The sequence below is a fragment of the Apiospora phragmitis genome (genome assembly GCF_038363925.1).
Source record: "Apiospora phragmitis strain CBS 135458 chromosome Unknown utg000010l:1.0-9815664.0:1.0-9183399.0, whole genome shotgun sequence".
Lineage (NCBI taxonomy): Eukaryota > Fungi > Ascomycota > Sordariomycetes > Amphisphaeriales > Apiosporaceae > Apiospora > Apiospora phragmitis.
The window spans coordinates 541,826-569,038 of NW_027117409.1; the positions used below are offsets into that span (position 1 = coordinate 541,826).

General features: G+C 52.5%; 7 protein-coding genes across 7 annotated transcripts; 3 read left to right on the forward strand and 4 right to left on the reverse strand.

Moving 5' to 3' along the window:
- Nucleotides 1–759: 759 nt before the first annotated feature.
- On the reverse strand, nt 760–1,942 carry PG994_009978 (reverse transcriptase; the record flags this gene model as incomplete). The annotated part of the gene is made up of 3 exons (XM_066861387.1): nt 760–804; nt 846–1,899; nt 1,938–1,942. 3 exons carry the CDS (start codon nt 1,940–1,942, stop codon nt 760–762), a joined length of 1,104 nt encoding a protein of 367 aa, XP_066710497.1.
- Nucleotides 1,943–4,183: 2,241 nt separating this feature from the next.
- PG994_009979 (uncharacterized protein) lies at nt 4,184–6,334 on the forward strand (the record flags this gene model as incomplete). The annotated part of the gene is made up of 1 exon (XM_066861388.1): nt 4,184–6,334. The coding sequence occupies one exon, from the start codon at nt 4,184–4,186 to the stop codon at nt 6,332–6,334; it is 2,151 nt and encodes a 716-aa protein (XP_066710498.1).
- Nucleotides 6,335–7,608: 1,274 nt separating this feature from the next.
- PG994_009980 (protein kinase domain-containing protein) lies at nt 7,609–8,496 on the forward strand (the record flags this gene model as incomplete). Its single annotated transcript, XM_066861389.1, has 1 exon — nt 7,609–8,496. The coding sequence occupies one exon, from the start codon at nt 7,609–7,611 to the stop codon at nt 8,494–8,496; it is 888 nt and encodes a 295-aa protein (XP_066710499.1).
- Nucleotides 8,497–8,882: 386 nt separating this feature from the next.
- Nucleotides 8,883–9,552, reverse strand: PG994_009981 (uncharacterized protein; the record flags this gene model as incomplete). Its single annotated transcript, XM_066861390.1, has 2 exons — nt 8,883–9,172; nt 9,450–9,552. 2 exons carry the CDS (start codon nt 9,550–9,552, stop codon nt 8,883–8,885), a joined length of 393 nt encoding a protein of 130 aa, XP_066710500.1.
- A 5,119-nt stretch (nt 9,553–14,671) lies between these two features.
- Nucleotides 14,672–17,398, reverse strand: PG994_009982 (uncharacterized protein; the record flags this gene model as incomplete). The annotated part of the gene is made up of 4 exons (XM_066861391.1): nt 14,672–15,067; nt 15,119–15,163; nt 15,211–15,859; nt 15,909–17,398. 4 exons carry the CDS (start codon nt 17,396–17,398, stop codon nt 14,672–14,674), a joined length of 2,580 nt encoding a protein of 859 aa, XP_066710501.1.
- Nucleotides 17,399–21,366: 3,968 nt separating this feature from the next.
- PG994_009983 (uracil phosphoribosyltransferase-domain-containing protein) lies at nt 21,367–23,393 on the forward strand (the record flags this gene model as incomplete). The annotated part of the gene is made up of 4 exons (XM_066861392.1): nt 21,367–21,598; nt 21,937–22,341; nt 22,405–22,495; nt 22,544–23,393. 4 exons carry the CDS (start codon nt 21,367–21,369, stop codon nt 23,391–23,393), a joined length of 1,578 nt encoding a protein of 525 aa, XP_066710502.1.
- A 933-nt stretch (nt 23,394–24,326) lies between these two features.
- Nucleotides 24,327–26,718, reverse strand: PG994_009984 (Protein kinase-like domain; the record flags this gene model as incomplete). Its single annotated transcript, XM_066861393.1, has 3 exons — nt 24,327–25,526; nt 25,648–26,519; nt 26,574–26,718. The coding sequence occupies 3 exons, from the start codon at nt 26,716–26,718 to the stop codon at nt 24,327–24,329; spliced, it is 2,217 nt and encodes a 738-aa protein (XP_066710503.1).
- Between the last annotated feature and the right edge of the window lie 495 nt (nt 26,719–27,213).

Consider the following 27,213-nt stretch of genomic DNA (forward strand, 5'->3'; position numbering starts at 1 on the left):
GGGTCGCCCCGGACGGCGTCCAGGTCTGGCTTCCACTTATCGTTGTCATTCTTCCCTTTGCCTCCAAGGTAATAGGAGAGGTTCCCTCTTCCTGTCTCGGTGCATTGTAATAGCTCTATGCGCTGAGTCGTCCATCGGGTACATCGAAATAGGAAGTGCTCGACTGTCTCCTTTGCGTGTCCGCATGCGCATTCTGCTGACGGGGCAGCCCCTATTTGGAATAGGTGGTAGTTTAGTCGAGCCATGCCTGTCCGCAGCTGAGCTAGTGTGTTTGCTTCGTGGTGAGAGAGACTGTCGTATAACGAGCGCGTGTGACGTCCTGGCAGTGCTGCGTCGATTTTCTTCGAGAACGCCCCGACCTTATCGGGTAGCCTATTGCTTGCGTCCTGCTTTTTCCTAGCGTTGTTTAGTGTCGTAGATTTCGCTCGGAATGCTTTCGTCGGTGGTACGCAGCCTGGCATAGTGCTTCGTTGGGCTGCGTGCTTAGCTATGCGTGCCAGTTCGAGGTTGTCCTCCGCCGCGCCAGGTCTCCATACCACTACGACCTTATTTCTCCTCTTCCTCAGCTTGTCGACCTCTTTATAGATGCGAACCATCTCCGCTTGGCCTGATTGCTGTCGGGGTCGTTTAAGCGATAGGACTGCTGCCTTGTTGCTGCTGAAAATCGCTATGGTGCGACTGGCCCTGCCCTTGCCGGGCAGCCATTCTACTGCTCTGGCCATGGCCGACAGCTTTGCCGTGTATGGGTTTTGCTCGTCCTTAGGGGCTAGTGTTGCTGATTGTATGGTGAGAGCATTTGTCGTTCTGGTCGAGTATGGCAAGTGAGCTGCTACGCTTGCGCTTACGAGCCCGTTCTTGGACGAGCTGCTCGTAGCGAGGCGAACAGCCCAGGTTGTGCTGGCTAGTTCGTCGGCCTTTTCGCTGTTTTCGGTAATCGTTTTGATTCGGTTTGTCCAAGGTTCTATCACGAAAGGTTGGATCGTTTCTATCTTGTCGACTAGGATATGCCGGTGCTCTTGGGCTAGTTGCTGCATCGGCGATACGAATCTGGTAAACATCTGAAACCCAATTTTTCGTACGGGGTGTGTCTTCGGCAGTGTGCAGATGTCGATCCAGAGCTTCAGGGCCTTTCGAGCAAACCTGGCTTTGGCTGACGGTATGCTAGCCTCGGCTTCTGCCACCGCCGTGGCCACATCGCTAAACGTTCCCAGGATGCTTTGGGCTCCTATCCTTTGGATCCTGTTGATCGTCCTCATCTGCCTTGTCCCGCATGCAAACCGCCAAGCGTTCGACGCGTAGTCCAGGACTGGAGCCACCATGGCCGTGAACAGCTGTCTGGCTGTCGATGGTGGGAGTCCTTTCAGTCGTCTCAGTTCGATGGCTGCTTCAAGTGCTCTGCTAGATGCTTCTGCTATGTGCTGCTTGAACCGGAGTTCCGAATCCATGATGACTCCTAGGATTTTAACCTCCTCTCGTGGCTGGATAGCCTGCCCGTTAATAATAAAGGGGGTTTTCGTTACTCTGGCGCGGCCTGCTTTCCTATTGAAGTGTATAATGGCTGTCTTGTCCGCATTAAACGTTGCACCACTCCTCCTTCCCCAGGCGAGTGTCGTATTGATAATGTCTTGGATCCCGGCATGGTTCGCCTCGGCTGTCGGGCCTGCCACCCAGGCCGTATAGTCGTCTACGAAGGCGATAGCCCCTCCAGTCTTGTTGATCGGGTGCTGTACGAGATCTGCGTTGAAGAATAGGAAGAGGGTCGGTGACAAGGGCGAGCCTTGAGGAAGGCCCGCCTGCGGGAGGCCCTGCTTTTCTGAGCTCTGGCCGTTGATCTCGACCGTTGCCGTACGTCCGGGACAGAAGGCTCCGATCCATCGGATCAGGTTTTCCGGGATGCCTCTGGACCGGAGCCTTTGAAGTAGTCTCTCTTTGAAGACCCCATTATATGCTCCTTTAAGATCGAAACTAACAAGGCTGAAGACTTGTCGACGGCGCCATGCCTTATAGATATACTCTTGCAGAAGGAGTACGGCTTGTTCGGCCGATCGTCGCTTTCGTGCCCCGAAGTGATTCATTGGCAGGAGCCTAAACGTCTCTGCCACGTAAGAGATACGCTCCGCTATTACCGATTCCAGGACTTTGCCTAGGGTAGAGAGTAACGAGATCGGTCTCCAGGACGTGGCGACTGTGTAGTCTCCTTTCCCTGGCTTTTTAAGTGGAATGATTTTCGCGTGCCTCCATTGGATGGGTAGTTCTCCTTCTTGCAGCGATTGTCGGAAGAGGGAGACGATACGGTGCTTAACTGCCGCCCAGGTTTGTTGCCAGACCATGGCCGGCATGCCATCTTCACCTGGTGCCTTCCCGGGTTTCATCCTGAAAAGGGCTCTTTTGATCTCTTCTTGCGTGACGTCGTCGGGCATCGGTACCGGCGCCCGTTGGGGACGCGGTCCCTCTGCTTCGATGTTTTCGGGCAGTGGTGGAAAGAAACGATGAAGTAGTTCCTCAGCCTGTTCGGCAGTGCTGGTAGTACGCGTTTTGTCTTCCCCTTACTAGTTGCGAGATTTTGTCGAACGATGCCCCTTTCCGAGACTTCATATATCGACCTGCTTTCCATATGTTTGTCTCGTCGGCGAGGAACGCCTCCCAGTGCCGTTCCTTTTGTTGTCGGATAGCTCCGTGGTACTGCTTCGAGGCGCTCTTGGTTGTGTCTTCTAAATGTTTTACTGTGTGACCTGCCCTGCGCTCTGTTCTTGCGCGGTTCCTCCAGTACGTGTAGATGTGTCGTAACTGCGTTAAATCCTCTGTCCACCATCTCTTTTCGTATGGCGATGGCTTCGCTTTTGGTGTTAGTGTTCGCACCGCCTCCGTGACGACCGACATGAGGCTGTCTGTCTTTTGTTGTACCGTGCCGCCTTCGGGGGTCGTGAGCAGGTTCTGCTCGATCCTTTTGTTGATCTCTTTCCATGGTGCGTTTTTTAAAAGGAGCTGCTCTTTCTGTGCTGTCGGCGGCATGGCGATATCGAAAGTCGTCTCGATCGCCTAGTGGTCCGATCCGTGGTCCGTTTCGCAAGGGCTGCATCGTGTCATAGTGTCCGCCAGCTCCGCTGCTGCGAGGACCAAGTCGATAGTTGTTTCGCTGGCCTCATTTTGCCATGTCTTCGTCCCTCTGGGTAGTAGGCTTCGGAGCGAGAGGTCGCTCATTAAGTCAATGAGAGGGCCCGCCTCGCCCTGCCGGACTGGGGAGACATCGTCTCCACCCCAGAGCTGGTCGTGTTGGTTGAAGTCGCCGACCACCATTACGTTTATTACCGTCCCTCTAGATCGTCGTACCTCTCTGGCGGTTTGGTGTAGAATCGGCACGCCTCTTGTAAAGCGTCTGGGTTTACTGGTGGCACATAGACTGAAAACACTAGCACTAGCCGGTCCGGTAGGCGAATGGTCGCCGCTGTTATATCGGGTGACTGGACCGCCACCTGTTTAGTACTGTACAGTAAAATCCAGGTTCAGCGTCCGCGATGCATATGTTCAAAATAACCGCCTAAAGTACTGTGGGGCTTCCTGCACAGTGCACTCTAGTGAGTCATAGGTATCTGTCATCGTCTCACAAAAGCGCTGAAAGGCATTCCTGGCGCTTACAGGTACCGCTACGACCAGGCAAGTGCCAAATTGACTTAAAGGCTCCAATAACGGCTGGAACTGGATAACCATATTCATTTACTTATGTACAGTACGTACAACGCGGTTGTTCCAGTACATATTTCCCTTCGTGGGTCCTGGTCGGACCATCGGCCTCCAAGGTACTGATACCTTCCATCTAACAATATTGGGCTGGTGAACACCTTACTTGCGATTGTACAGCTCGATTGTTCCTTGTTCAGGGCCCCACACCAACCAAGCTCCAGGCACTATGAAGCTGGCCTTCACCAGCTCCAACAAGGAAAACTTCTTTCTTTCCTTTTCCTTGTTCGTCGATAATTCCATAGGATCACTCGGATTGCAGCCTTGCCTCATGTATTGAATCAATTACGTGACTAGCAGCAAGATGATTCTATTCTTATGCGAGGGTGCTCAGAAACTCCAGCCTTCTATTTAGATCGGCCGAACTTAAGCACGTCGCACTCCATCCAAACTCTTATGTCTAAATATCATTTATGTTAACCAACTCGCTGTAGCCGTACCTGCAATGTCCGGCCTGCCGCCTACCGCGGTGGTTGGCTGCCTCCTTGATGTGTCCGGTTCGATGCACGAGGCCCTGGAGGCGGGACATCCTAACGAGGGGGCAAGCAAGCGCCTACATGCCGTGCTTCGCGCAATCTTGAAGCTCGCTCAAGCAGAGCAGCAGCATAATCCCAACGCCCGTATTTTCGTGGGAGTTTTTGGGCTGGATACCGACAAGGGGTGTCCGCCCGTTGCGGATCTTTGCGGGGCCGCTGATGTGCTCCTCAAAAACTTCGACAATGAAAGGTCCGGTCATGACCTCCTCATCGCGCGAGCCAATAATCAGAAGCTATCACACATCACAAGGTATATCAAAGAGAAAATTACTGACCACGAGGCGCATATTATCAATGCGCACCTGGACCAACACCCGGAGCAGGTCAAGCAATTCATTGACGCCATTCCATCTGAGAAGACGGTAGAGGGAGCGAAAAAAGGCAGTCAAGGCATCGGGATCTTGGCAGGCGCAGCTATTGGCTTTGCCCTTAGCCCAACTACCGCTGGACTAAGTGTCCCCTTGGGCTTGGGGGCTCTTGGTGGTTATGCTGTTGGGAAGGATTGTGGGGACAGGATGGAAGACGGCGCGGTCGAGAAATCGACAGCGTTGCAGCTTGCACGCCACATCTGCGGGGAATGGCTGGCAGGTTTCACCACGCTCACACCGCGACCAATTGACGACGTCATTCATCTACTAAAGCAGCTGCAGGAGCGTTCAGAGGCGGGAAAAGATGACGAAAAGGTTGGAGCGGGCAGCTCAACCTTGCTGGACACATTTCGCCGGTATATGTATGGCCGCACGCCGATGAAAGCTGCCTTAACCCAGGCGTTGTCGGCTTTTAATAAGTGTCTAGATGCCGAACACCGCGTCCTCGTCCTCGTGTCGGATGGCCTTTCTACCGACGGCGACCCGTTAAGACTTGCGCGCGACTTGCAACAAGCGAAAGTGAGTATAGCGACTGTTTATCTCACCAGCAATAGAACAGGAGCTCCTCGCCGCTTGTACTACCAGCCAGTCGAAGTTTGGGGATCTGGCCAACGCATTCTCTTTCGCATGGCGACTAGGGTCGCCGGAGTTGCGCACCCGATCCCGGTCCTCACCTCTGTGGGCTGGGAGGTTCCCTCAGATGGGGAGGTCGCGCTGTACGCCACAGTACCCACCTCCGTAGTCCTTGACGAGTTCTGCTCGCTACTTCTCTCGGCACGCTTTGGTTCAGCGGATGCACTACTAGATGTCGTTGGCCGCATCAGTCAAGACTCATATATCAACGATAAGCATGTCCTTACATGCAGAAACCCTTCGAATCAACGGGAGTCAGCCACTTGTTACGCACATGCAACCGCCGCCGTGGTCCATATGGCCCTTCTTCGTATCGTCGGTCGTAAAGATGAAAACCCCAGCATTGAAAAAGTTCGGAAACGGATCGAAGACTCGTTCCCGTCTAGACCAGGCGGGCGCAATACTAAGGAGGTCTTAAAGGCGGCAACTAGCTGGTTTCCACCCCTTAAGTTCTGCCAGGTCAATGAGGATGAAGCCCGTCAGGCAGTGCTACGCCGGCGTCCAGTTCTAGCAACATTCCACCTCTCAAAGCCGGGCTGGGACGAGTTTCACAAGCAGTTCAAAGAGCGAGAAGGACCTCTCACAGAGCCATTGACAGCACTTAGTCGTGCGCAGATGGCAGCGCACCGTTCACTGCCCAGCGACGGTGGCCATGCCGTCGTGTTGACCACTTGTAATCCAACCTCTCTCACTTTCCTCAACTCGTGGGGCGGCAACTGGGGCAACCATGGCAGCTTCAGCATCGAAAACCACACCGTATTGGAATTAGATGGGGTTTACGGCAAGTACTCTATGAATTTCTACGACGTATACTGGTTAGAGAGCGACTTGGACCCCATCGAGCGCCGAGCATATAATGCCAAAGTGGACGAGGAAGTACGCCGCCGCACTGCCCAGTTTCCTAGTATCCTAGAGCTTCACGCGCGCTGTCCTCATTGCGACAAGGATGCATCTCTCGCTAAATTTAAGGGCGACATCCGTCAGGTGCAGTGCCCGCATTGTACTCAATCATTTACGCCTGAGCCGGGGCATTTGATGAAGGCACTGGACGCTCGCTAAGATATTATTGATGTGTAATGATCTTTGGGAGGAGTGTTCAGGCAGAGGAGATGTTGGGACCAAAGGCCGGAGATGTAATGATGATGCTTTGTCTACAGCCGCTCTGGTATGCTAGCTAATATGGGGAAGCATGCAGCCACCGGCGGTCAGTGGCCTGTAGCCATAACATGTTACATACTATGTATGTGTACTCGAGTCTTGAACAAGCGTAGAACGTCGCCTAATTTGTACAGTCAGTCAATATCCAGGGTGTACAGTAATCCACTGATCCACTGTTGGCTCCAAGTAGTATTGGCTTTAGCGGTAGCGGTACCTGTCAGCACCAAATATGCAGCCCTACGAAAGTCGAGCTTGGCGATGACCGGTACTTCTGCCATATCACTTACGCACCGTGTACGCGCCCACAGTACAGTAAAATCCAGGTTCAGCGTCCGCGACAGATATGTGAAAAATATCCTTTTGGTGTACTGTGGGGCTTCCTGCCCAGTGCACTCTAGTGAGTCATAGGTATCTGTCAGCGCCCTATAAAAGCGCTGGAAGAATGCATTTTTGGCGCTTACATGTACCGCTACGATTAGAGACGTACCAAGATGACTTGAAGGCTCCAGTAACGGCTGCAAGTGGACGACCAGGTTCAGCTACTGTGCATCGACGATTATTTGAATGCTTTACTGTAGCCCTGTCGAGGCGCTTCATTGTATACTACAGTATCCGCCGAGCTTTCTCTCAAAACCTCCAAATAAAGCACTAGATTGAGACGAAACGTGCTGCCTGTACGTGATATTTGCACCGCAGAACCTTAACAATCGTATTTACTCTGTACCACAGCTAACATGCCACTGCTCGATTAGGTAGCCAAACATGTGCCAAAGAATTCATCCCCGAACAAAGTACATATGTGGGCACGAAGTCGAGCAGCTTTCATATATTCTCCAATGCGAGCCGGCGAAAGCGAGACGATCCAACTGTTCCAATCCCACCGATAATTACAGCATGGGAATGTCTTCCAAGAAAACCAAGTGCCCAGACTGTTCGGCGAGATAGGTCCTGGCTGGGGACAAGGATGGTGGAACACTACGTTGTGGAAAAGAACCTTCGTTATATCACGTGTGGTGGGGTTACTAGGTGCATCCTCTCAGACGCTGATGGATCCACATGTACCTTGCGCATTCACTCATGGAAATATCCTCAACCTATATGCAACCAAATCTCCTGTTTATTATCATTGATGACCTTTGATCCTCCCTGGCTCTATCTTTTCCCATATTTATGCAATGAATGCCTTACGTGTACCATTTGCCTCCCTCACTGCCGAAAGGTTGCTAGCCCGAGGAGCTGGAGGTCACGTCTTCTCCATCAGCGATCACGTAGTGTTCAAATGCCCCACCGTTTTCCACAATCCTACGCCAGAACAGACAGATGAAATGGAAGAGAGTGCTACGAGGATTGCGAACGAAAAGTCAGCACATGGAATGCTAATGGAGCACCCGCATCCCTACATTGTTCGATGTATCCTTTGCGTCCCGGAGGGCTTCTTCATGGAGCGAATGGGAGCAACGCTTCAAGCCCGTATCGAACACAACTCAGCATGTGAGCCGCCAAGCACTCACACCCAAGCACGATGGATCAGACAAATTGCGAGCGCTCTGTCATGGATTGAGGGGCTAGGCCATGTTCATGGCGATCTGCGACCAGCCAATATCCTATTGACCGCAGACGACGACATCCGTGTTGCCGATTTTGACGCGTCTGTAAAGACAGGCGAACGGCTTATTGTTGCGAGCGAGCCCTTTTGCAAACTCGATGGGGATTTCGAGCTTCCTCATGCCAGTCCGATCAGTGAGCAGTTTGCCTTGGCGTCATGCATCTACACGGTTCGTTTCGGTCACATCCCGCTCAGGGAACTTGATGCCCCTAGTAGAGTTCAAAAGCTCATAAACAACGAGTTTCCTCCAACGGAGAAAGACGAAATATTTGGAGCTGTGACTCTGAGCTGTTGGCAGGGACAATACGTATCTATTGCTGCCGTCTACGAGGATATCAAGTCTCGATGCGACGCAACGTCTGCTTCTGACGTAGTCGAGGGCTCATCTCAAAAAATGCCAAATCTCCTCGCCGAGTGTGAAGGTTTCGTGGCACGCGAGAGAGGAATTATAGGATAAATCTTTATTTATAGATCGTTTTAGACATCCAGCATTGACCCAGTATTGACTACAAGTACAACTTGCCTTTCTAGGCCCCGTGATCCCGGACGCCGGAGGCGATATAATAACAGTAAGCCAAAGAAGCAGAGGCATGTAGCCATGGGGGTGAACCTTTGTATCCAGTAAATGTTGGCAGAAGTCGTTGAGTCCCGAAGCATGGACTGCCTTACGCTTAAGGCCAAAGACCTTAGACTGGATTGCGCATTGCGGTTGGGATGAGACTGGGCAACAAAGCAGGCGTTACAATTTGGAACTGGTAGTATCGTAAAGCCCGCCAGAGTGGACACGCGTTTTCGGTCTGCAAAATCTCCTTCCATTATAGGAACGACATTTGCCACGGTCAGCTATTCCTTGGACGCGTGGTTTTCTTCCCGTTTAAATCTCCGAAAATCCTCATCGGGAAAACGTAAGGCTGATAACGAAGGCTGCGGCTGTGCAAGCACTCGAGCGATCTCGCCCAAATTTGCTGGTTCTTGAGCAGGGTCGCCATCGGGATACTCGTAGCCGCCTGGGAGTACACTAAAATCAATGAGATGCTGCTGGAAAGTGCGATCGAATAGTGCAGTGCTTTTTGTGCTCGTGGTGTTGGAGCTACGCTTCGTTGGCGATTGCGAGCCGCGCTTTCGTCGCCGGACTGGCTTGGTTCATGTTGCGGAACTGGTGTTGGACGCGGCAGAAAAAATCAGTGACATAGCGATGTAGCCCTCTGAGGTCTGACAATCCAGGCCTCCTTCTCTTGAGAAGCGCTTGATTCGGCGCAGACGCGCGGGCGTCGACGTCTGGAGGCACGCCAAGGCGGACTGGAAGAATTGACTGGCCGCAAGCCTCGTTGTGTCAGGACGGCCATGCGCAGGTGTTTCCGGGTGTTCGACTGCGTTTGTCCGATCCAGTTCGCACAGCGCGCCACGGACGAGCGGGATTTTGCTGAGGTTGTCCCAGAACGAAGGTGGCGGTCGGCTCGGATGGAGATGCGTCGGCCAATTTCGAGGGTGTCGGTAGACGTTGATCGGTCATGATTCGGGAGTGGGAGCCTGTCTGCGCTTGCGCGAGCCTGAAGGCAATAACGAACCCATATGGAGGAGCTGCGAGTCGACGGCTGGCTATGTTGAGGGGAAGATTGCCATATTTACTTATGTATTCGAACTGGTTCAGTTGCTGCGCGCCGGCACTACGCGGGGGGTGGGTTGGCCCAAACACCCGCAGCCCTGTTGTTACAGGACCTTCACGTCAGAAGTCCATTTATTCACAGCCAATGGCAGGAGTCGCTCAAGCCCTTGCAGTGAAACGGGGTCCGTGCATACTAAATATCGCTACTGTACAAACACACACACAATTTATTGACGCCCAGGCGGCAGAGCCGAAAGGGCAACACTGATCTGCGGCACATTCTTGAATCGCTTGTCACACAAAGCCCTTACATGCCCCATTTTCAGTTGGTCACCCTATTTCCGTCAGCACATTCCTGTTCGGGATCCCGCGTGTTAGTAGTATTCTCTGGCAAGCCAGCTTGAAGGCGATTATCCAAGTGTCCAGCATCCTATCCTCGGCAGCTGAAGCGGCGCTTGCTGTGCTTGACACGGGCTGTTAGTATTGGTCGCGTTAGTGAGAGGACTGGTTCGAACGGCCTCCATGCTAGGAGACCAGAACCTGCCGTCCGATGGTGACTTGCCGCCCAAGTAGAAGGACAAGTTGCTCTGTGCGTGTCTACACTGTAGCATCTCTGTTCGGTGTGCCGTCCATCTACTGCACCGGAAGAGAAGTGTCCCACCGTCTCTCTCGCTTGTCCGCAGTCGCATTGGTCTCTCGGTGCCGCTCCGATTCAATGGAGATGCGTTCAACCGAGCCATCCCCGTTCGGAGCCGGGCCAGGACACTGGCTTCTTTCCACGAGAGGCGGTCGTACAACTTCCGTGTGTGCTTTCCCGGTAGAGCCGTATCGATTCTTTTGGAGTATCCCCCGACGTGGGCCCGTAGGCTTGTGGTAGACTTCCGTTTGGCCCGCGCAGCACTGAGTATCGTTGACTTTTCTCCCGGTATTTCTGTATTCGGTGCAACCCCCAGCTGTGTTGTGGTCTTTACCTCCTTCTTCGCACGGTCCATCAGTTCATCTTGCTTGCTTGTCGGCAGCCAGAGGCCACTGAAAACCGTGTCCCGGGTAAGAAACCCGTTTCCCACATTTCGTACTTTTCTAATCACATTAGTATTCAACTAATTATACGACGGCCTCCGCCTTGTTCGAAGAGGCCGCTGTGCATGTGCCACCCCGCAACCGGCAAGAGGTTGAAACTGTATTCTTCTGCCTGTATCAGGCACGACTGGATATCATCGGGAATGAGGTTAGCTCATTTTTGAGCCGCCAGGTGCAGGAAGAAGGGAAGGCCAGGGTGCGGGCATGCTGCCCATATCAAGTCGTGCGTCGCAAGGGCCGCGAGAGTAGCGAGCTGTGGAGAATAGGGAGGAAGCCAAGACGCAGGACAGAGATTATCGAGCTAGGCATCTCATCGGACGATAAATTAACCATATTCTGTTCCCTACACTTGCGCGCCCATGAAGTTGTGAGCTGAAGACCATAGCACGTGGGATTTCTGCGAGGATATCGGTAGTGTTACCAGTACACCTGCGGGCTGGTAATGGAGAGGGGATGCTACCAGCGGCAGGTTGGGCTGGCAAAGGGGAAGGGCGCTACCAGCTCCGCTTTGAACTGAACAGGGGAACGGCGTGTTAACCAGTACACTTTGTGGGCTGGCTAAGGTGTGGGGCGGGGAAGGTCTTGGCTTGCTACCAGTACCGATTCTATACTGGACCAAAACTAGAGATGGTACTAGTACACAAATGGGCCAGGGACGTTATGCACCGGCGAGCGGCTGATACCTTTACCATGTGGGTTTGTTACCAGTACTCATGTGGAACAGTAAAGCCGTGAGCTGGTGACGAGGTGAGCCTACTACCAGCTTCATCCTGAACTGGAGAACGCGTATGCCGCTACTAGCTAGGCATGGGGTTGCAAGCGAGAGAAGGGTCGTGAAGGTGAAGAAACAAGCCCTAGGACTTCAGCTCGACTGGATCCATGACAAAACTCGGCGACAGTGGTTCAAGTCAATCAATTGGCTCTCCTAGTTACAGTACATACAGACACGGTCCACCCGTATGAAAGCCACCCCCACCATGCCCCTCACTTTCTGACACCTCCAGAAACAACATTATTAATGCAACAACCAATTGATCAACGCCACCATGTCGGATTTCGATGAAATTACCGCTGCTGTGTTCGCCGATCGCGGCTTCAACCAGGAGCTGACCCCTCGTAAATAGTACTACCTGTTGGGCTGTCAGGCGGCTGGGAAAGGTCCGCGTGCGATTACCCGCCCGTCCGGCGTTTCCAGGTTCGCGATCCAGAAGGTCAAGAGAGACTTCACCAAACACCACAACCTTGATAAAAAGAGACGAAATCTGGATCGTGGCTTCTCTGAGTCCCAAAGAAAGTTTATTATTAACCTCGTAAAAAGAAACCGAAGGGCGACTTACCAGGAGTTACGGAAGTCTATACCGTTCAATCCATCGAAGAACACAATTAGGCGCGTTGTACGAGAACACCACATACGCCGATGGAAAGCAATCAAAAGGATCCCACTTTCAGACGCCGATGCAAGGGCCAGACTCCAATTCGCCCGTTATTGGGTGCGAAATCTCCACGAAATGAAGCAGGTACGTTGACTCGATGTCAAGGGATCAGAAACTGACGATTTCAGTGCTATTTTAGTGACGAGGCCTCCTGCCAGAATTCCAGCTCATCACCCACCGCCTGGGTTTTCCGATTCCCAAGCGAGAAGTATAAAAAGGGGTTCGTTAGCCTACGTAACCACGTGAAAGCCGATATTTCAATCATGGTCTGGGCATCGATATACCTGAAAGAAGGCCAAGTGGGCAAGTCTCCTTTGGTTATTATGCAGAAGGACCCAACGCCAACGTGTAACGTGTAATGAACGGCTATCGGGGTCAAGAAAATCTGTAGACGTACGGGGGTTTATGTTGACTTAGACGAGAGAGTACTTGAACGTGCAGAAGGCTCGGCCTTCTGATACAATAAGCAATATCCTCCACTTGATTCAAAGACGTAGTAAGAGTGCAATAGGTCGTCAAGGCAATGTGCCTCACCAATGTGTTAGATTGATGCTTAGATTGATCGCTGAAGTAGAGAGTGTCTATATGAAATACATAGGAAAGCGTCCATCATTATATATCCAGTCCCTCCTTCACCGATCCGGGGTTACTTCGTCACTGCTCACTCGTGATCGGTGTTGCTCAGTGTTGCTCGGTTCTGATCGGTCGGGGTCCACTGAGCAGCGTACACCATGTTCTTATCTTATCGTCACGTGACCTGCTGGTTCTTGTCCGTCCTTGGCTGGGGCGTCCTGGCTAGTACATTCGTTCTGTCCATTCCGTCCCAGTGTGTCGTCGTCATGGTGCTGGTTGGTGAGTCACATTCTCCCGGGGTGGCCTCGGTTATTCCACCAGCTGGTCGTTGTGGGTGAGCTTTGGAAAGGTTCGTGAGGCGCGGGTTTCGACTGATGCGGCTGGTTGAGTTGGTAAGCGCCGCGGGGCATTATGGCGCCGTTCCGGGGGTGGGTCTGGCCGCATGGTTAGGCCAGGTCGTAACATAACGGCCACCAAAGGCGTGGGTTTAATAGCTGGAGTTACAAAATGGCCTTGGAAGAAGGTCTTCTACCGATTTATGACGAGACCTGCCACTTTCAACAGGATAACGCCCCTATCCATGGATCTGACGAGACCTGGAGGTGGTTTGAAGAGCATAAAATCGCCGTGATTCCCGACTGGCCACCACACAGCCCAGATCTCAACCCAATCGAGCATATCTGGGCTCGTTTAAAAGCCATTTTGAAAAGAAAGTTCCCCTCCCTCTGGGAATTGAAAAAAAAACGAGGTTGACATAGCATATTTTACCGATTGCTTGCGAGAGGCGTGGGAAGAGATTCCAGAGAGCTTAGTACGGACTCTGATTGGCTTAATGGGGCGCCGATTACGTGCAATTGTGCGATCCAGGGGTTGGTATACATGGTACTAAAGTGCATTGATCGGCGTTCAAAAGCATGTAAAAATCGCATTAATTGACTTACTGCATGTGCTTACATTACGCGTTAAAGTCTGGCTCATAAATATGTAAAATGCCGATTTGAGGGGGTGGCTTTCATACGGGTGGACCGTCACTGTACAGTACGTTATGAAAACTATTGCTGCGTCAAATGTCAAGCTGCATCATCTCGCTGACTGTTCGCCCCCTTTGTTTCTTCAGCACATCCCGGTATGCCTTAAGGAGCCCGAAAGCCTGCGAAAGGCGTGTCCGTATCCTAACTTGGGGATGCGCGGGAAGGGCTCCCGCGACATGGTCAAGATAGAGTGCCGGATGAAAGGCTACGAATACCAGGCTGGCTCACGTAGGAGTGCATGGCATGGCGGGGTGGCCAACGAGCCATGAACCCGATATATATTTCCACATGTATCGAGACCCCTCGGGAGGCGTCTGGTTCCGTACATCCCCTCAAAACCAACGAGCAATAGTGTCTGATGTCCAGATCCAGCCGGCCGTGGATCTATTGAAGAGCCGCCAACGCAACGCGCAGCCCAGTGGTTCGTTGGGGCCTGTCACAATGATGTTGACCACCCCCACCTTGGTAGCCCCTCACCGCGGGAGTCGCGGGGTTGGTTTGGAAGTGTCCCCTGGGGACACGGTCAGATTCGAGCTCCAGGTTGGAACGCTTACAGCCATTGGCTCGCCGGCATTCGAACCTGGTTACCGTCCCCACTCCAAGCTCGTCGAAACAAACGGCGACTACTGAAAGCCACTCACCTGCACTTGGTTCGGCCGCAACTGCGAGCGCCGATTGGACAGGCAGCTCAAATGGAACAATCCGCACCGTGGGTACGGTCGGCACACCTATCGGCCTCATACCCACGAACAACAGCACGTTCGGCAATGTCTCTTGTATTCGCTCGCCGGCCACTACGGCGGGTCTCACGGTCACGTCCGATGGAAATCTTCTAAGCCAGCGAGTCTGGTACTACTTTACGGTGTTGGTCATCACAGGCAGTATTTTATGTATTTAGATAGTCAATCTCTAGTTAACTTTCCTCGCTTTTCTCCGTGTCTGTGGCGCCGCGTACGAGTCCCCCCCGGTGCCGCGTTTCCTTTTGCGCTGTTTCGGAGGGTGGTTCTTCTCCGCTACCACGTTCTCCGCGTCCACGTTCTTCTCCGCGTCCAACGTCTCCGCACCCAGTCCCTCGGACTTCTCTATCAGCATGCACGTATCATTCCCCGAGTCTCTGTCGTCGCTTGGCACCGGTATCAGCACCTTGCTGTCCCAGGCATTTCGGATGACATGCAAGGCATCGAGCCGCAACTGCAAGGCGTCATGACGACCTAGGTCCTCGACGGAGCGGCACATCATACGCTTACGAGCGATAGCAACGACGCAGGGACCACAGCTGGTGCCGTCGCTTCGACCCAAAATTCTCTGTCGCATCTATCAGTAGGCCGCGCTTATCTCCTGGACGGGCGCACGAACCTGTTCCTTGAATTGAAGATGGGGGAACTCGTCCCTGCAAGCTGCCTGCGAGTTGTCAGTACCGAATCGGCAGAAAGAATGAATGGACATACTTGAACATCCTCAGCACCATAGTCTCCGGTATCGTAGCAGTAGACATATCGATCAACTTCGTTAATCTCAAGCAACACAAAGTGATCATTCCGTAAGTGAAGCGGGAAGAAGCAGACCAAGGGTAGATCTGTTGCTGATGCACTCTTCCACCTCCTGACCTGTTTAGCAGCCCACTGCAAGGGTTGGGGTAGTGCTGAGCCTGTCTTCCGGTCATGAACCGAAACGGTAAACCCAACGCGCATATATTGCAACTTGTCGGCCAACTGCATGCACAGCTGGACTAGGTCTCCACTGAACCATGTCTCTTCCTTGAGTCTTTCGAGGTTGGTAAAGTAGAATCCCCAATTCAAGTCCCTGATCTTGATGTAAAGTCGGTCCATGAAACTCGGTTCATTCATCGGCTCTCTGATCGAGTCTCTGACCAACTTTTGAAGGTCACTCACTTCCTGGGAGACAGACTGTGGTGAGGGCTTTAAGAGACCCCTCTTTAGCAACGCTTGCTCTATGATATTGATGCTTGTTTGTCCCGTCGACACGAACAGGTCGAGCTGTTTCTCGAGTTGCGTGAGGACGAACATCTTGTTATTGGACTTTCTGAAGGCGGGTATAAACTGCTCCAGCGAAGGTTGTGCTGCCTTGCCAAACGCCCTGCGTAATGTTAGTGACAGATCTCCGCGTTGAGACGCACAGCGCCTACCATGTGTGCCTGAACAAGATACCGAAACCGAGTCTCTCGACAAGGTAAGACCACTTTCGACCACGTGTCAGTTTTTTGTTGACGTATCCACGGCGCTCGGAGGGAAACCTTTTCGTCACGTTCTTTGATGCAGCCTTGTCCAAATTTCGCGTTTTCTTCGAAGGCGCAAGTGCCAGCTGCTCTTCCTCGATATGCCGAAGTTCAAGCCGCGTTTGGTTTTCGTGCCATCGGAAAAATGCTATCGTCGCCAAGGCGGGAAAGATGGAACTCCTATCCCGATCTGTGTCGGTGGCTCCGACCATCCTCACCCACTCTGATCCGTCCGAGTATGTGGTAGTACCTCGCCCTCCCCTTAAAGAGCGCCATACGTACTGAATAGTATCCTGGGAACTTCCAGGGACGCTGAAGTTCTTCACTTGTTCGAAGCTTTCGGTAGCGAAATCAATATCCGACTGAGTGACGAGCCTCCAATAGGGATCTTCCTTAACACTAATAATCGACTGTGCTGGTGTAGTTTCTCGGGTTTCTGTGGGCAGATTCTGAGGGCTGCTGCCCACCAGGGTTGTCGCAGTGTACTTCGAGGGGGACTCCTGGGGGGTTTGGGGAGTCTGGTGGGGGGCTGCCGACTTGGTTGAACGCGCTGTAACAGGGATATCGTCATCGAGAGGGGAAAGTTTTGTCCAAAATGGCTCCTGGGAATCGAAGTCAACCAGACCCACAACCGGGTCACAAGAATCGTTTTCGAGCTCGTGTTGCGCTTCCACTCCTGCTGATAAAGTATCGTCAGGCGCATGTCCAGAAGGAAAGCCGTCTTCCTCGAGTGGCTGACTGTTCCCAATATCGTTCTTGGTCTTGGTTGCGCCGTCCTCTTCAGTCTCATCTGGGGATTGGCTGTCCTCGATCTCATCCTCAGACGTGCCCTCAGACTGAGTTTCCTCGGGTGGTTGGTAGCCCTCAACCTTCCCCTCAGGCTCAGAGTGGTTCTCGTCGGGCTCGACTGAGAGAAGGTTGTCTCCACTTTCATCATCCGCCTCAGAGGCATCCTCCTCGAGCGGAACCTGCTCAACTTCTTGACTCTCCTCGAGTCTGTCCGGAGCGTCGATGTCAGGCCGACCATCATGGCAGTCTTCGGTATGAGCGTTGCCTTCTGCGAGTAATGATATCTGGCCCTCTTTGTCTTGGTTTGCAGCATAAAGCTCCTGGCAGCAATGGAGAACCTTTTCGAGTGATGTTTGTAAGTTCTCCCACTCAGAGCTGGGAAAACTCAACAACGTCTGCTTAAGTGTGTCGGTATCCTCCGAGAGTTTTATCAGCCTGGTGATGAGCACCGGGTAATCCAATATCGAAGCTACAAGCGCCGCTGCGTTGGGACCAGTCTGAGTGGGAGTCAAAGGCTTAACTGAGGGTGCTTCAAGTCTGAGATGTTGCTCGGACACCAACGACTGCCGACCGGCCTGCACACATTGCAGCTGACGAGATGAACGTCTCATAATTTTTGTGATTAGGGATATAACGAAAGGGTATTCTGATTGTAGCACTTGTTGGAAGTTGGGAAGAAAGTGGTAAAGATGCTTCTACTTTCGAGTGGGGGATGAATGCCTTCATATAGCCAAAGCACTCCCTGTAGATAGGATGTTATCTTATGACCGACCAGCCTCAGCACACGTCTGCTGGAAATAACACCCTCCGTCCAGTGAGCTATATAGATTAACCTCGCGATTACGTCGAACCCCCTGAAAATACCCTGGACGGGGACTCTCCAAGAAGTCATAGGTACCCATAAGCTACACTGATGGCTCCGCGGCGATGACCATCGGCGCGTAGGCTTCGTTCCAAATGATTCCAGGGAAAGCCAACTTCAGACAAGCTACCTCAGTCAACACTGCCACAAGGTGCATCCCGGATATCCGGAAGACTTCCTAGAATGTCTTCGTAGCTCCCAGTGTCCATCCATGATGTGACTAGGCGTAATTCCACCAATCAGCCTTTCCATATTGACTTCCCAGGGGGTCGCAGGCTGAGGGCCTGCTTGAAACCTTTGTGGCAAGTTGGCTCTCATGATATCTCGCTCGTAGATGCCTTGCCGGTGAATCACCAACTCTATGTAGCGCGGGACCACGAGCCAAGCGCTTGCTCACATCCGGGTTTTGACAGCTAAACATTATGCCGATCCCATGTACGGATGGCTTCGTAGGAGGTCGTCACCGCTAGACAATACCGACTACAGTCACAACTTGTCAGAGCTCATATCATGCAAAAGGCACTGTTAAGATCTCCTGTAAGATGCTCAAAATGACCCGACTTCCACAGATGCCTGGCCCCCCTATCTCGATGGCTTCGCATGAAGTCATCGCCCCTGTGACTGCATCAGCCAACACTGCCAGCTTCTTCCAGTGCCTTCTAAATGGTTGGGAGGCCTTTGGTCCAGCATTTATGCGGAAAGGGGGCGGCTTCCATCCGCACCTTACATGGCTTCCAGAGACGAAGGAGATAGACGGTGCTCTTGGGTATGGGGCATCGCCCCCAGATTTGTTAGCATTTCATGTGGTAAACCGTAATCGCTTCAGGTGGGCATCGGAGGAGGGGTCCCGAGTAGCCAACATGATGTCCGCCTCGGCGATGTCGTTGTGAGCATGTTTGAAGGGTCGTATGGTGGTGTCATCGAGCACGATCTAGGAAAAGGCAAGAATGAAGGGCTACAATTAAAGGGCTCAACATCTGCAATTCGACACCAGCCAAAATAAAGACAAAGCGAAACGTTGTCACACGTCTGCTTGCCCGTGGAGCGGGCCCAAACGGAATCAGCCCCTACACGAACGTCATGAATGAATGGGAGCCTCTTCTCGTCGTGCTCTCACGTACAGAGAACCAATGGCAGGTAAAGTTCCTCATTAGGGATCCACGTGTGGAAGTGAATAAGGCCGATTCCCGGGTATGACCTCGCTAGCACATGCGCTCTCAACGATGCGGCGTGGAAATCCATCACTTGCTATTCTGCTGCTTAACCACGGAGCGGAGATACCATGCCTCGCCGCTTGTTGCAGGACTAACCACTTTAAGCGCCATCCCGATATCTTCCGGCCACTTGTTTGAGTACAACGTCTTTCTGCTTATCCGGACGATGGTGCCGTCTGCCCCCGGAGTAGCATACAGCTCGTAGACCGAAAGCAAGTGGTGCCAAATACGAGAAGACTCCCAATAGGAGGCAGCGGTGTTGGAAATGCGGCTCGCAAGTTCTTTAGAAAGCACTGTTCGCCCAAGAACCCTCTCAATGAAGTCCCTCATAAGGAATCTGAGCTGGCGACCAATAGAGATGCTAATCTTAGCAAGTGAAGCATATTCTTACAGTATTTTTGAGGCGAATATCAGCTTGACCGGCGAGGGCGAATCAGGTTTGATGCACAAGTACATCTACCGAGACTGTTTTCGCTTCGGCATTAAGGTCGTGATGGTCTCCTAGGAGACCATCACCTTAACGCCGAGCCAACTCCAAGACCTCTTGTACGTACCGACCCAGCTCTATCTTGCGACGCCGGGCTGGTTCTCTGGCAAGTCATGTTATTGCAGGTGGTGTCGGGAGGATTTCAGTACGGTAGCTTTTGGCGTAACGTTAGGTTAAAAAAACCTTTGTGGTTTCCTAGGAAATCGCCAAAACAAGTCCCGTGGTAACCAGATATACGGGAGTGGGATTTCCTGAAGAACCGAGACGCCACTGAACTTGGAAATCCCTTCGAAATCATTTACCCCTCTGATGCCAAAAATTGCAATTGCGAGCCGCCCCGCCATTTCCCGAAAAGCCCAGCAAATAGTTCCGCAGTGACATGACCTAGCAAGGTTTTATGAGGGCATCGCATGGCTTCTAGGCCATAAGCCCCTTTCCTGGCGCCGTATCTACCTTCAACAAACTGGTTTCCTCGCAGTTCATGTATCTGAGTCCTCTACAGCTCTCGCCTACACTACACTGGGCTATTCGATATAAATACCGACAGGATTGCAGCATACGCAACCGTTACTACCATCATTTCGCAGTTCGACACTTTTAACATGGCCACCACCATAACGGAGAAAATTACTACGAATATGGAGACCACAGCTAGTTGGGTGCCTCGGAAAGACGAAGCCGACAGAACGGCAAGTGGCACCACGAGGAACACCGCGATCACCATAGCGCTGACGAAACGTCCAGCGATACTAGCGAGCAGCCAGCGTTGGAAGGGATCGCTGCGCATTCGCGTGCCAAGACATATCGCAGCTTCCTGCAATGCTCCCACCGTGGGCCCTCAGTAACTTGGGAGGCCATGTCACCGTTGCTGCTCCCGCCCCTACGTGGCCTTTGATACCGCTTCCATCTGTGTAGATGCATATTGTTTCCGGCTCCATAGCATCATGATCCTGGATTGCTGTTTCGGCAGACTTGGCTATGCAGACGAACGGTGGTTTCCACCATGGCGGCGTTACATGGAACCTCCAGATGTTACTTGTATAACTGGCTAAGTGCCCTTTAAGTGCCTGTGCACTGCAGTGATGTGCGAATCCAGCTTCACCAAGTCTTGACCCTTCGGATTCGTACATAGTAGTCGTATATCTATACTGGAATAATGGGAGTCAGAATTTGTCTCGTTTTCCTTCTAGTTTGTGATCTTTACCTTTTACGGCAGCAGAGGCCAGACGCGTCTCAGTAGGCGAGCCACTCGCTTAAACCTGACTGGGTCAAGCTGATGACGGAAAGCAACTTCATCGAGCTTCTTATCTTTGCCAGGATTTACGACCTCGCGTACCGACTGATACCGAGTGATGTCGCAAAAACCAGCTGCCGTTCGGTAAAACAAGAACCGCGAAGTATATTTGGTTAACATGTACGTATATAGCAATCGACCGACGAATGTGGCGGGGAAGGCAGAGGGAGTTTTCGGACGGGGAAGCCATCGTAACACGACCGGCTGACGCAGAAGAGAACATCTGCCGTTTCGCTCAATTTGGCCAAGGGGGTACTTGCGAGCCGGCGCTCTCGCAACTCTTCGAAAAGTCGGTCTCGGTACCAGGACGGCGCTTGCTGTGGTAGGCCTAACACCCTGTGCCACTGGTGGAAAAATGGGCGCATTGTTAGGAAGGGGGTATTTGTCGCCAAATTACTGGTTTTGGTTTGTAAGATAAGCAAACGAAGGAAACCAACAGACGCTGGAGCGTAGATGTATATATGGTCTTCTGCTTGGTACCAAGTGTTTGTTCAGCTGCTGTTAAAAAGAAGCTTTGACCTGTTCAGATACAGAGAGCTCCCCAGCATCCTATGATAATACAGACAAACAGGCGTGTTCCCAAAGCTCTGAGCAAACCGACCTCTTCCCACGATGATTTAAGCAAAGCAACGGCCCAGACCCGCCCATATTCATTCCTCTTTGCCTTTTCCTCCTCTACCCAACACTACCAAAGGCGAGAGATAGCTTTGCCAAACGACAAGATGGATATTTATTCAGACCAAACGCATACTTTATCTCCCTCCCCCACCGCCACCGTCATTAGCCTCTATAGCATCCCAGGCTCGGGCAAAACGTTCCTGTTAAGCCAGCTGCGGCAGCAGCAGGGACTTAAGCACTTCGAGCTCTACGAAGGCTCCAACGTGATTGACTCTCTTGTCCCCGGCAGGCTCGACGCATTCAAGAGAGCAGAAGAGCACGACAAGGCATCCTGGCGTAAGCGTGCCATCAACTTGATCGAGAACAACTGTACCCGCAGCGGACAAACCGCAGTTATTACCGGGCATTTCATGTTCTAGTCCGAGGAGAGCAGCAACAGCCAATACATACTCTAAGCGACTAGAGCACCTTTACACACATTCTCTACCTAAACGTGCCGGCAGAATTAATTACACAGCGCCGAACGAATAATACCCAGCGAACCCGGCCATCAACGTCTCTTAGCCACCTGCGTGCGTGGCAAGATGCCGAAAAGACCCAGTTACGTATACTATGTCGTCAACATGGGATCCTCTTCTGTCTTGTGTCCCCGCAGGCCATGATTTCGGGCTAAGTGCCAACACTTCTACGCGATTTTCAGCACCACTCGGAGGAACGCAACTCGTCTCGCGCCAACAACCGACTAGACGAGGCCCTTAGTACCCAGAAACACCTCCAAACCGTCCTGGTGCTAAATGCGGACAAGACTCTGGCCACAGTAGACACGGGAGAGCTGTTCTGGCGTGTCTATACGGACGAGCACGATATGTGTCCCCTAAAGACGCTGTTTGGTGGCCCCTTGGGTTACTCGTATACTGCTTTCCGACAAGCCATGCTATTGTACGAGGAAGCTGCCGATGAGAGAGGGTTCGACGCTCTCTGCGATCTCGTGGCATCGAAAGTAGAAATTCACCCCGAGTTCGTCTTTCTTTTACATCTCGTAGCCGCGCACGACCACGTCGGTGCGGTCGTGGTCACCTGTGGACTAGGTCGCATTTAGGCCAAGGTCCTAGCGAAGCATGGCCTGTCCAAGACCGTCCAAGTGATCGGGGGCGGGCGTGTCGCGGATAGCTTCGTCGTCACTGCGGCGGTGAAAGCGTCTCTTATCTCCCGTCTAAGAGTGGTCCACAAGACGTACGTATAGGCGTTTAGAGATAATCCGTTGGATCTATCCATAATAAGCGAAGCAGATCGAGCCGTCGTGGTGGTGGGTCCGTCGCGCGGTCGAAGTCGGACGATAAATGGCGCCTTGTCGACCGCTATCGAGCAGGGCAGCCTCCGAGCCAACCAAGTGCTGCTGCCAGGCCATGCATCGCCCCGCCTGAACGTGGCCAAGCTTCCCTTGCTCCAGCTCCACGACCCCGAGTTCCTCCAGGCCGTGTTTGATCGTCGAATCCGATCGACAGGTGTCCGTATGCTTCACGCCATAGACAAGAACGCGGCTAAGCTGCTGATGACGTCGACAAGGGACGCACGTATCCAAGGAACGGCCTTGCGCAAAGCCCATGCCAGAGTCGGAGAATACCTTGCCCTCGAGTATCTCTCGGAGTGGGTTAGGGTGGAGCAAGTCGCCATCCCGCACGTCCAAGGTCAACAGACTACCGGATTCCGAATGCACAGGGACGAACACACGTCCATTATTGCGCTTATGCGTGGCGGGGAACCCCTGGCCCAAGGTATCGCCAAGGTTTTCGAAAACGCCATGTTCCTCTATGCCCAAGATCCCCAGAATGTTAAGGCCTATCACTTGGCGGGACAATCCACCGTGTTATTAGTCGACTCGGTTGTGAACAGCGGCAAGTCGGTGGTACAGTTCATCCAACACATCCGCGAACTACATGCCACGATCCGTATCGTGGTTATCGCCGGCGTCGTTCAGGCTCAGTCGTCGCAGGAGGGCGGCTTGCTATATGCACTTAGTACCGATGCGAACTTCGGTATTATCGCGCTTCGCGTGTCGGATAACAAGTTTATAGGCAGCGGCGGTACCGATACTAGTAATCGACTCTTCAACACCACGTATATGCCTTAATTGAGGTGGCGTGGACAGGGATACCATCGTCATCGAGTGAGGGTGGCTGGTTCTGTCGTGGATCATTTCGCTGATGGACCTTCTTATAAGAATCGGTGGGTTGTATTAAATACGACCAGTAAGTATGTAGTTAAGATAGTAAAAGCGGTGTTAGACCCTTAGAAATACAGACGACTTGGCTTTTGAGACCCCGTACATTATGGACGTAGTTAGGTTGGTTGTGATGATAATTACGTGGTGATATCTCGGCGACGTCCAGGTTCATCCAGGCCTAGGAGGAGAGGCTGGGCGGGGGTAGCCACTAACCCCGCTACCCGCCAGGTATTCTTTCTAGCTACAACTTTGGGGTGGACCAAAAAAGAGCTATGACGAACATGTTTTAAATTGGCCTTAATCGTACAGTACTGTACATCAGCAATGCTGTACAAGAAATTAAAGACTAAGGTATAGTATTATATCTAACGCTGAGTCTGATCCTTATTAGTTTGCTCAATCTTGCGTTTGACAAAATACCCGTATGTTCGGGAGCGCCCCGCGCACCAGCATCCTGCACACTAGTAAGAAGACGACTTGCGGCTCCACGACCTGACAACAAGAGAATAGCCCTCCCAGTCCAGAAGAGGAATCCGCCGCATGTCTTCAATACACTCTTCAAGTAAACTTATCTCTTCGGCCGCCACCGGTAGCAATCGCAGCAAGCAGCCCAGCGCCAACGCCGTTTGGGTGGTTCCATGACTCTCTGCACCGGAGGAACCAATTCGCTCGATAAAAGTACGCATCATAGCTTGGGCCTTTTATCCGGCAAGGTCGCTGCATAAAATCGCTGGCGTAGCTGCCAGGCATACCTTGATCCCCTTAAACAGGATCGGTACATCTAGTGCCTCAAGAACAACACGCTGTTTTTGATGCAGTATTATTTAAATGGATGGAGAATTAATTTCTTCGGATTGGGCAGCACGGAGGATTCCTCTCATGGCAGAGTACAGCTGTGTATTCTGCTTCTTCCATGTTTCCCTTTTCGGGAACACTTCTTTTCCTGAGTTTGTTAACAAGTGAAATCAAAGGGCTGTAGTACGGCGTGAAGTTTTCCTCTGCGATCCTGAGAAAAATCTGTTCATCACCTATCGTGCCCAATTTGGACCGAACCAGCTTGGTATCACTCTCATAGTTCCAACTCTCAAATTCACTGGGCGCCGTAGCCTTGCCAGGCCCACTGTAGTGGATGCATATCCAGAATAGAACCCAGAAGAAGGACTCAAGGTCGTGCATAAAGGAGTGCTGCTCGCCCAACAGCGCCCCGATGGCCATAAATGCCCGCGTTCCCGTCTTGCCCTTGGCCCCCGAGGCGATGACGCGTTCCTCTTTGACGGCCAGATCAAGATCAATCAAGAAGGCAGGCCACGAGGGGTTGTCGTCAGCTTCGTTAATCATCAGATTGTTTATCGAAACGTCTCTGTGGAGGAGGCCCGCCTTGTATAAGGATTCGTGCCCATCGATACATCCTCCCAGAGCCCCAAGCAGGGCGGCTGGAGAGCTCGCTTCATAGATGGGCCTCCCATAGTCACGGACAATAAGCCGCCGATGTATGCGATTGGGTAAGGCATCCCTGTCAATCTTGGTCGGGGAGATAGAACACGACCGTTTGCTTGGAGGGAGCGAAGACCCGGTCTGGCTGGACGACCGCTTCACGCCTGCTGTGGCGCTCCGGCCCTCTCTGGAAGCGACTCTCCCGCTGGTATGCACCGCTGTTGAGCGTTGCTGTCGGTAGTTTTCGGCTTTCGTAATGTCCAAGCCCTTGCGGACATTGCGTCGAATGTCGTCCTCCATGCCACGCACTTGAACAGTTTGGTGATGGTAGTAGCGGGCGACATTGACAACCCCCTTGGCAGTCGCCTCGCAAACCAGCTCGCCTTCTTCCGGCCGCTCCGTGTATTGCCAAGAATCTTTGATCACGAGAGGCGCCTGCGGTTTGCCCTCGCGGTGCGCCTTCCAGCAGGTTGTCGCCCGGCCAGCTATACATCGAGCTCGTTGCATTGCTCCGTCGATGATGATTCGCTCCGTAAAGCCGTCTTGTTCGATCTCGATAAACCGCTGGCCGTTTGTTGTCTTGATTGAGGGGGTCGAATCCAAGTTCTACTTCATCCATCCATAGGAAACCCAGTATCGTAAGCACGAACCGTCGGCCATCCTCGTGAATATCAAAATGGTCTGATGCAATCCCGCCGAGTCGGTCAAACACCCAAATTCTCATAACCGACCCGCAGATAGTAAACCCCAAGACAAACCGACGAGTGTCCTGGGCAGCAAGAACCTCCCTTGCATATCTCCCAAGGTCAAGCCATGCTTCTGATGCCTTATCTGCTGCCGGGTTGCTCTTAAGTTCCCCAGGCACCAGTATCTGGGACCAGTGACATTTCGAGTCTTGCGTCACACGCAGATCGCCCACATAACCGATGTCCAGCTTGCGCTTCCCCACAGACCCATCAATCGGTCGGTTCGGTATGGCCAAGAGTCTTCGCTGGTTTGGTTGGTCTGGGCCGTATTCCTCCGCAAACTCCGCCAGTCTGTTGCTCACTTCTGCGAACCAGCGCAGAACGTCTTCTTGATTAGCGTCCTCGGGCCAGCCCTGCCATCCTTCGTCAAAAAGCGGAGTGTCACCAGCCTTGCATTTTTCAAAGGTTGTCTCTGAGGCAGCGTCCAGGTCTGGGACTCCTCCGAAGAATACAGTCTGAAAATCCCGCAGCCCAACGTGTAGAGGGCCAAGCTCTTCTTTCAATACACCATCGATGTGTTTCCTATGTTCCGAGGAATTCGCAAAGCTGCTCGTATTCCGGAGCCATGGGGTCTGTTGGAGAGAAGAGGCAATCGGTCGTGGGGGTGGGGTTCCTTCGGCGATGATATGATACACTTGGCCCCATATCTCCTTATCTGGCTTCGCGGCGATAACAGACTTTAGGAGTGGCTGTACACGGTCGGACTCGAAGTTGGGACCGTCGGAAGCGATCGTAGAAACAAGCGTTGATAGACCATTGATGAGGGTCTTCCCTCCTCTTCCGACGGGAAGCAAACGAGACGCTCGCAGGCGCTGGAGTGATAGAAGAAGATCGATAGACAGCTCTTGAAGAACTATGCAACAGTCAGCAGAAGCAGGTAGCAGGCATTCCGATCAGGTAATACTACCATCTCGGTCGAGCTGAGTCAACGAGTCTGGCGAGCAAGTGACGTTCTTGCTTTCACAAAGAAGGTTGAATGAGGCCCGAAAATCATCAAGTCCATTGCCGATAGGATTCTTCGCGATAACCTCAAGTCGTGACTGATCTTCCATAGTGGTGAGCCAATGTCCGGTCCACAGTTGTGTTTTCTTCCGAATCGACGCGTATCTCCAACCAGTACTCCGACGAAAGCGCGCATTATGATTCCGACGCGTCCGTGCCCTCAGGCATTGGCAACTCGCCGGAATTACCTCGGCGTTGATTATGTCAGCCTGCGCCCCATGAAACTGGCTTCAGGCCATTGTGCGGAGAAGCCTTACAAAACCATGCTACCTGTCATAGCGTAGGCAATCAGTGAGGCAAGGCTACAATGTAATTGCTTTTACTGCGAGTGATCGCAAAAGGTGAAAAAGGAAAGAAGAAGATTTAGAATACAGAAGTGAAGGCATCCACAAATAAGCTGTTCCAGGTGGGGCCTCAGCGCCGTAGCACTACCCGCCCGTCACGTTGCGATTGCAGAGCAATGGAAGTGCCGCCGCGCATTCGCGGATAATTCATGAGCGGCTCCTAGACATTCCAGGCCTTAGAGATTGGTGGCCGTACTTCCG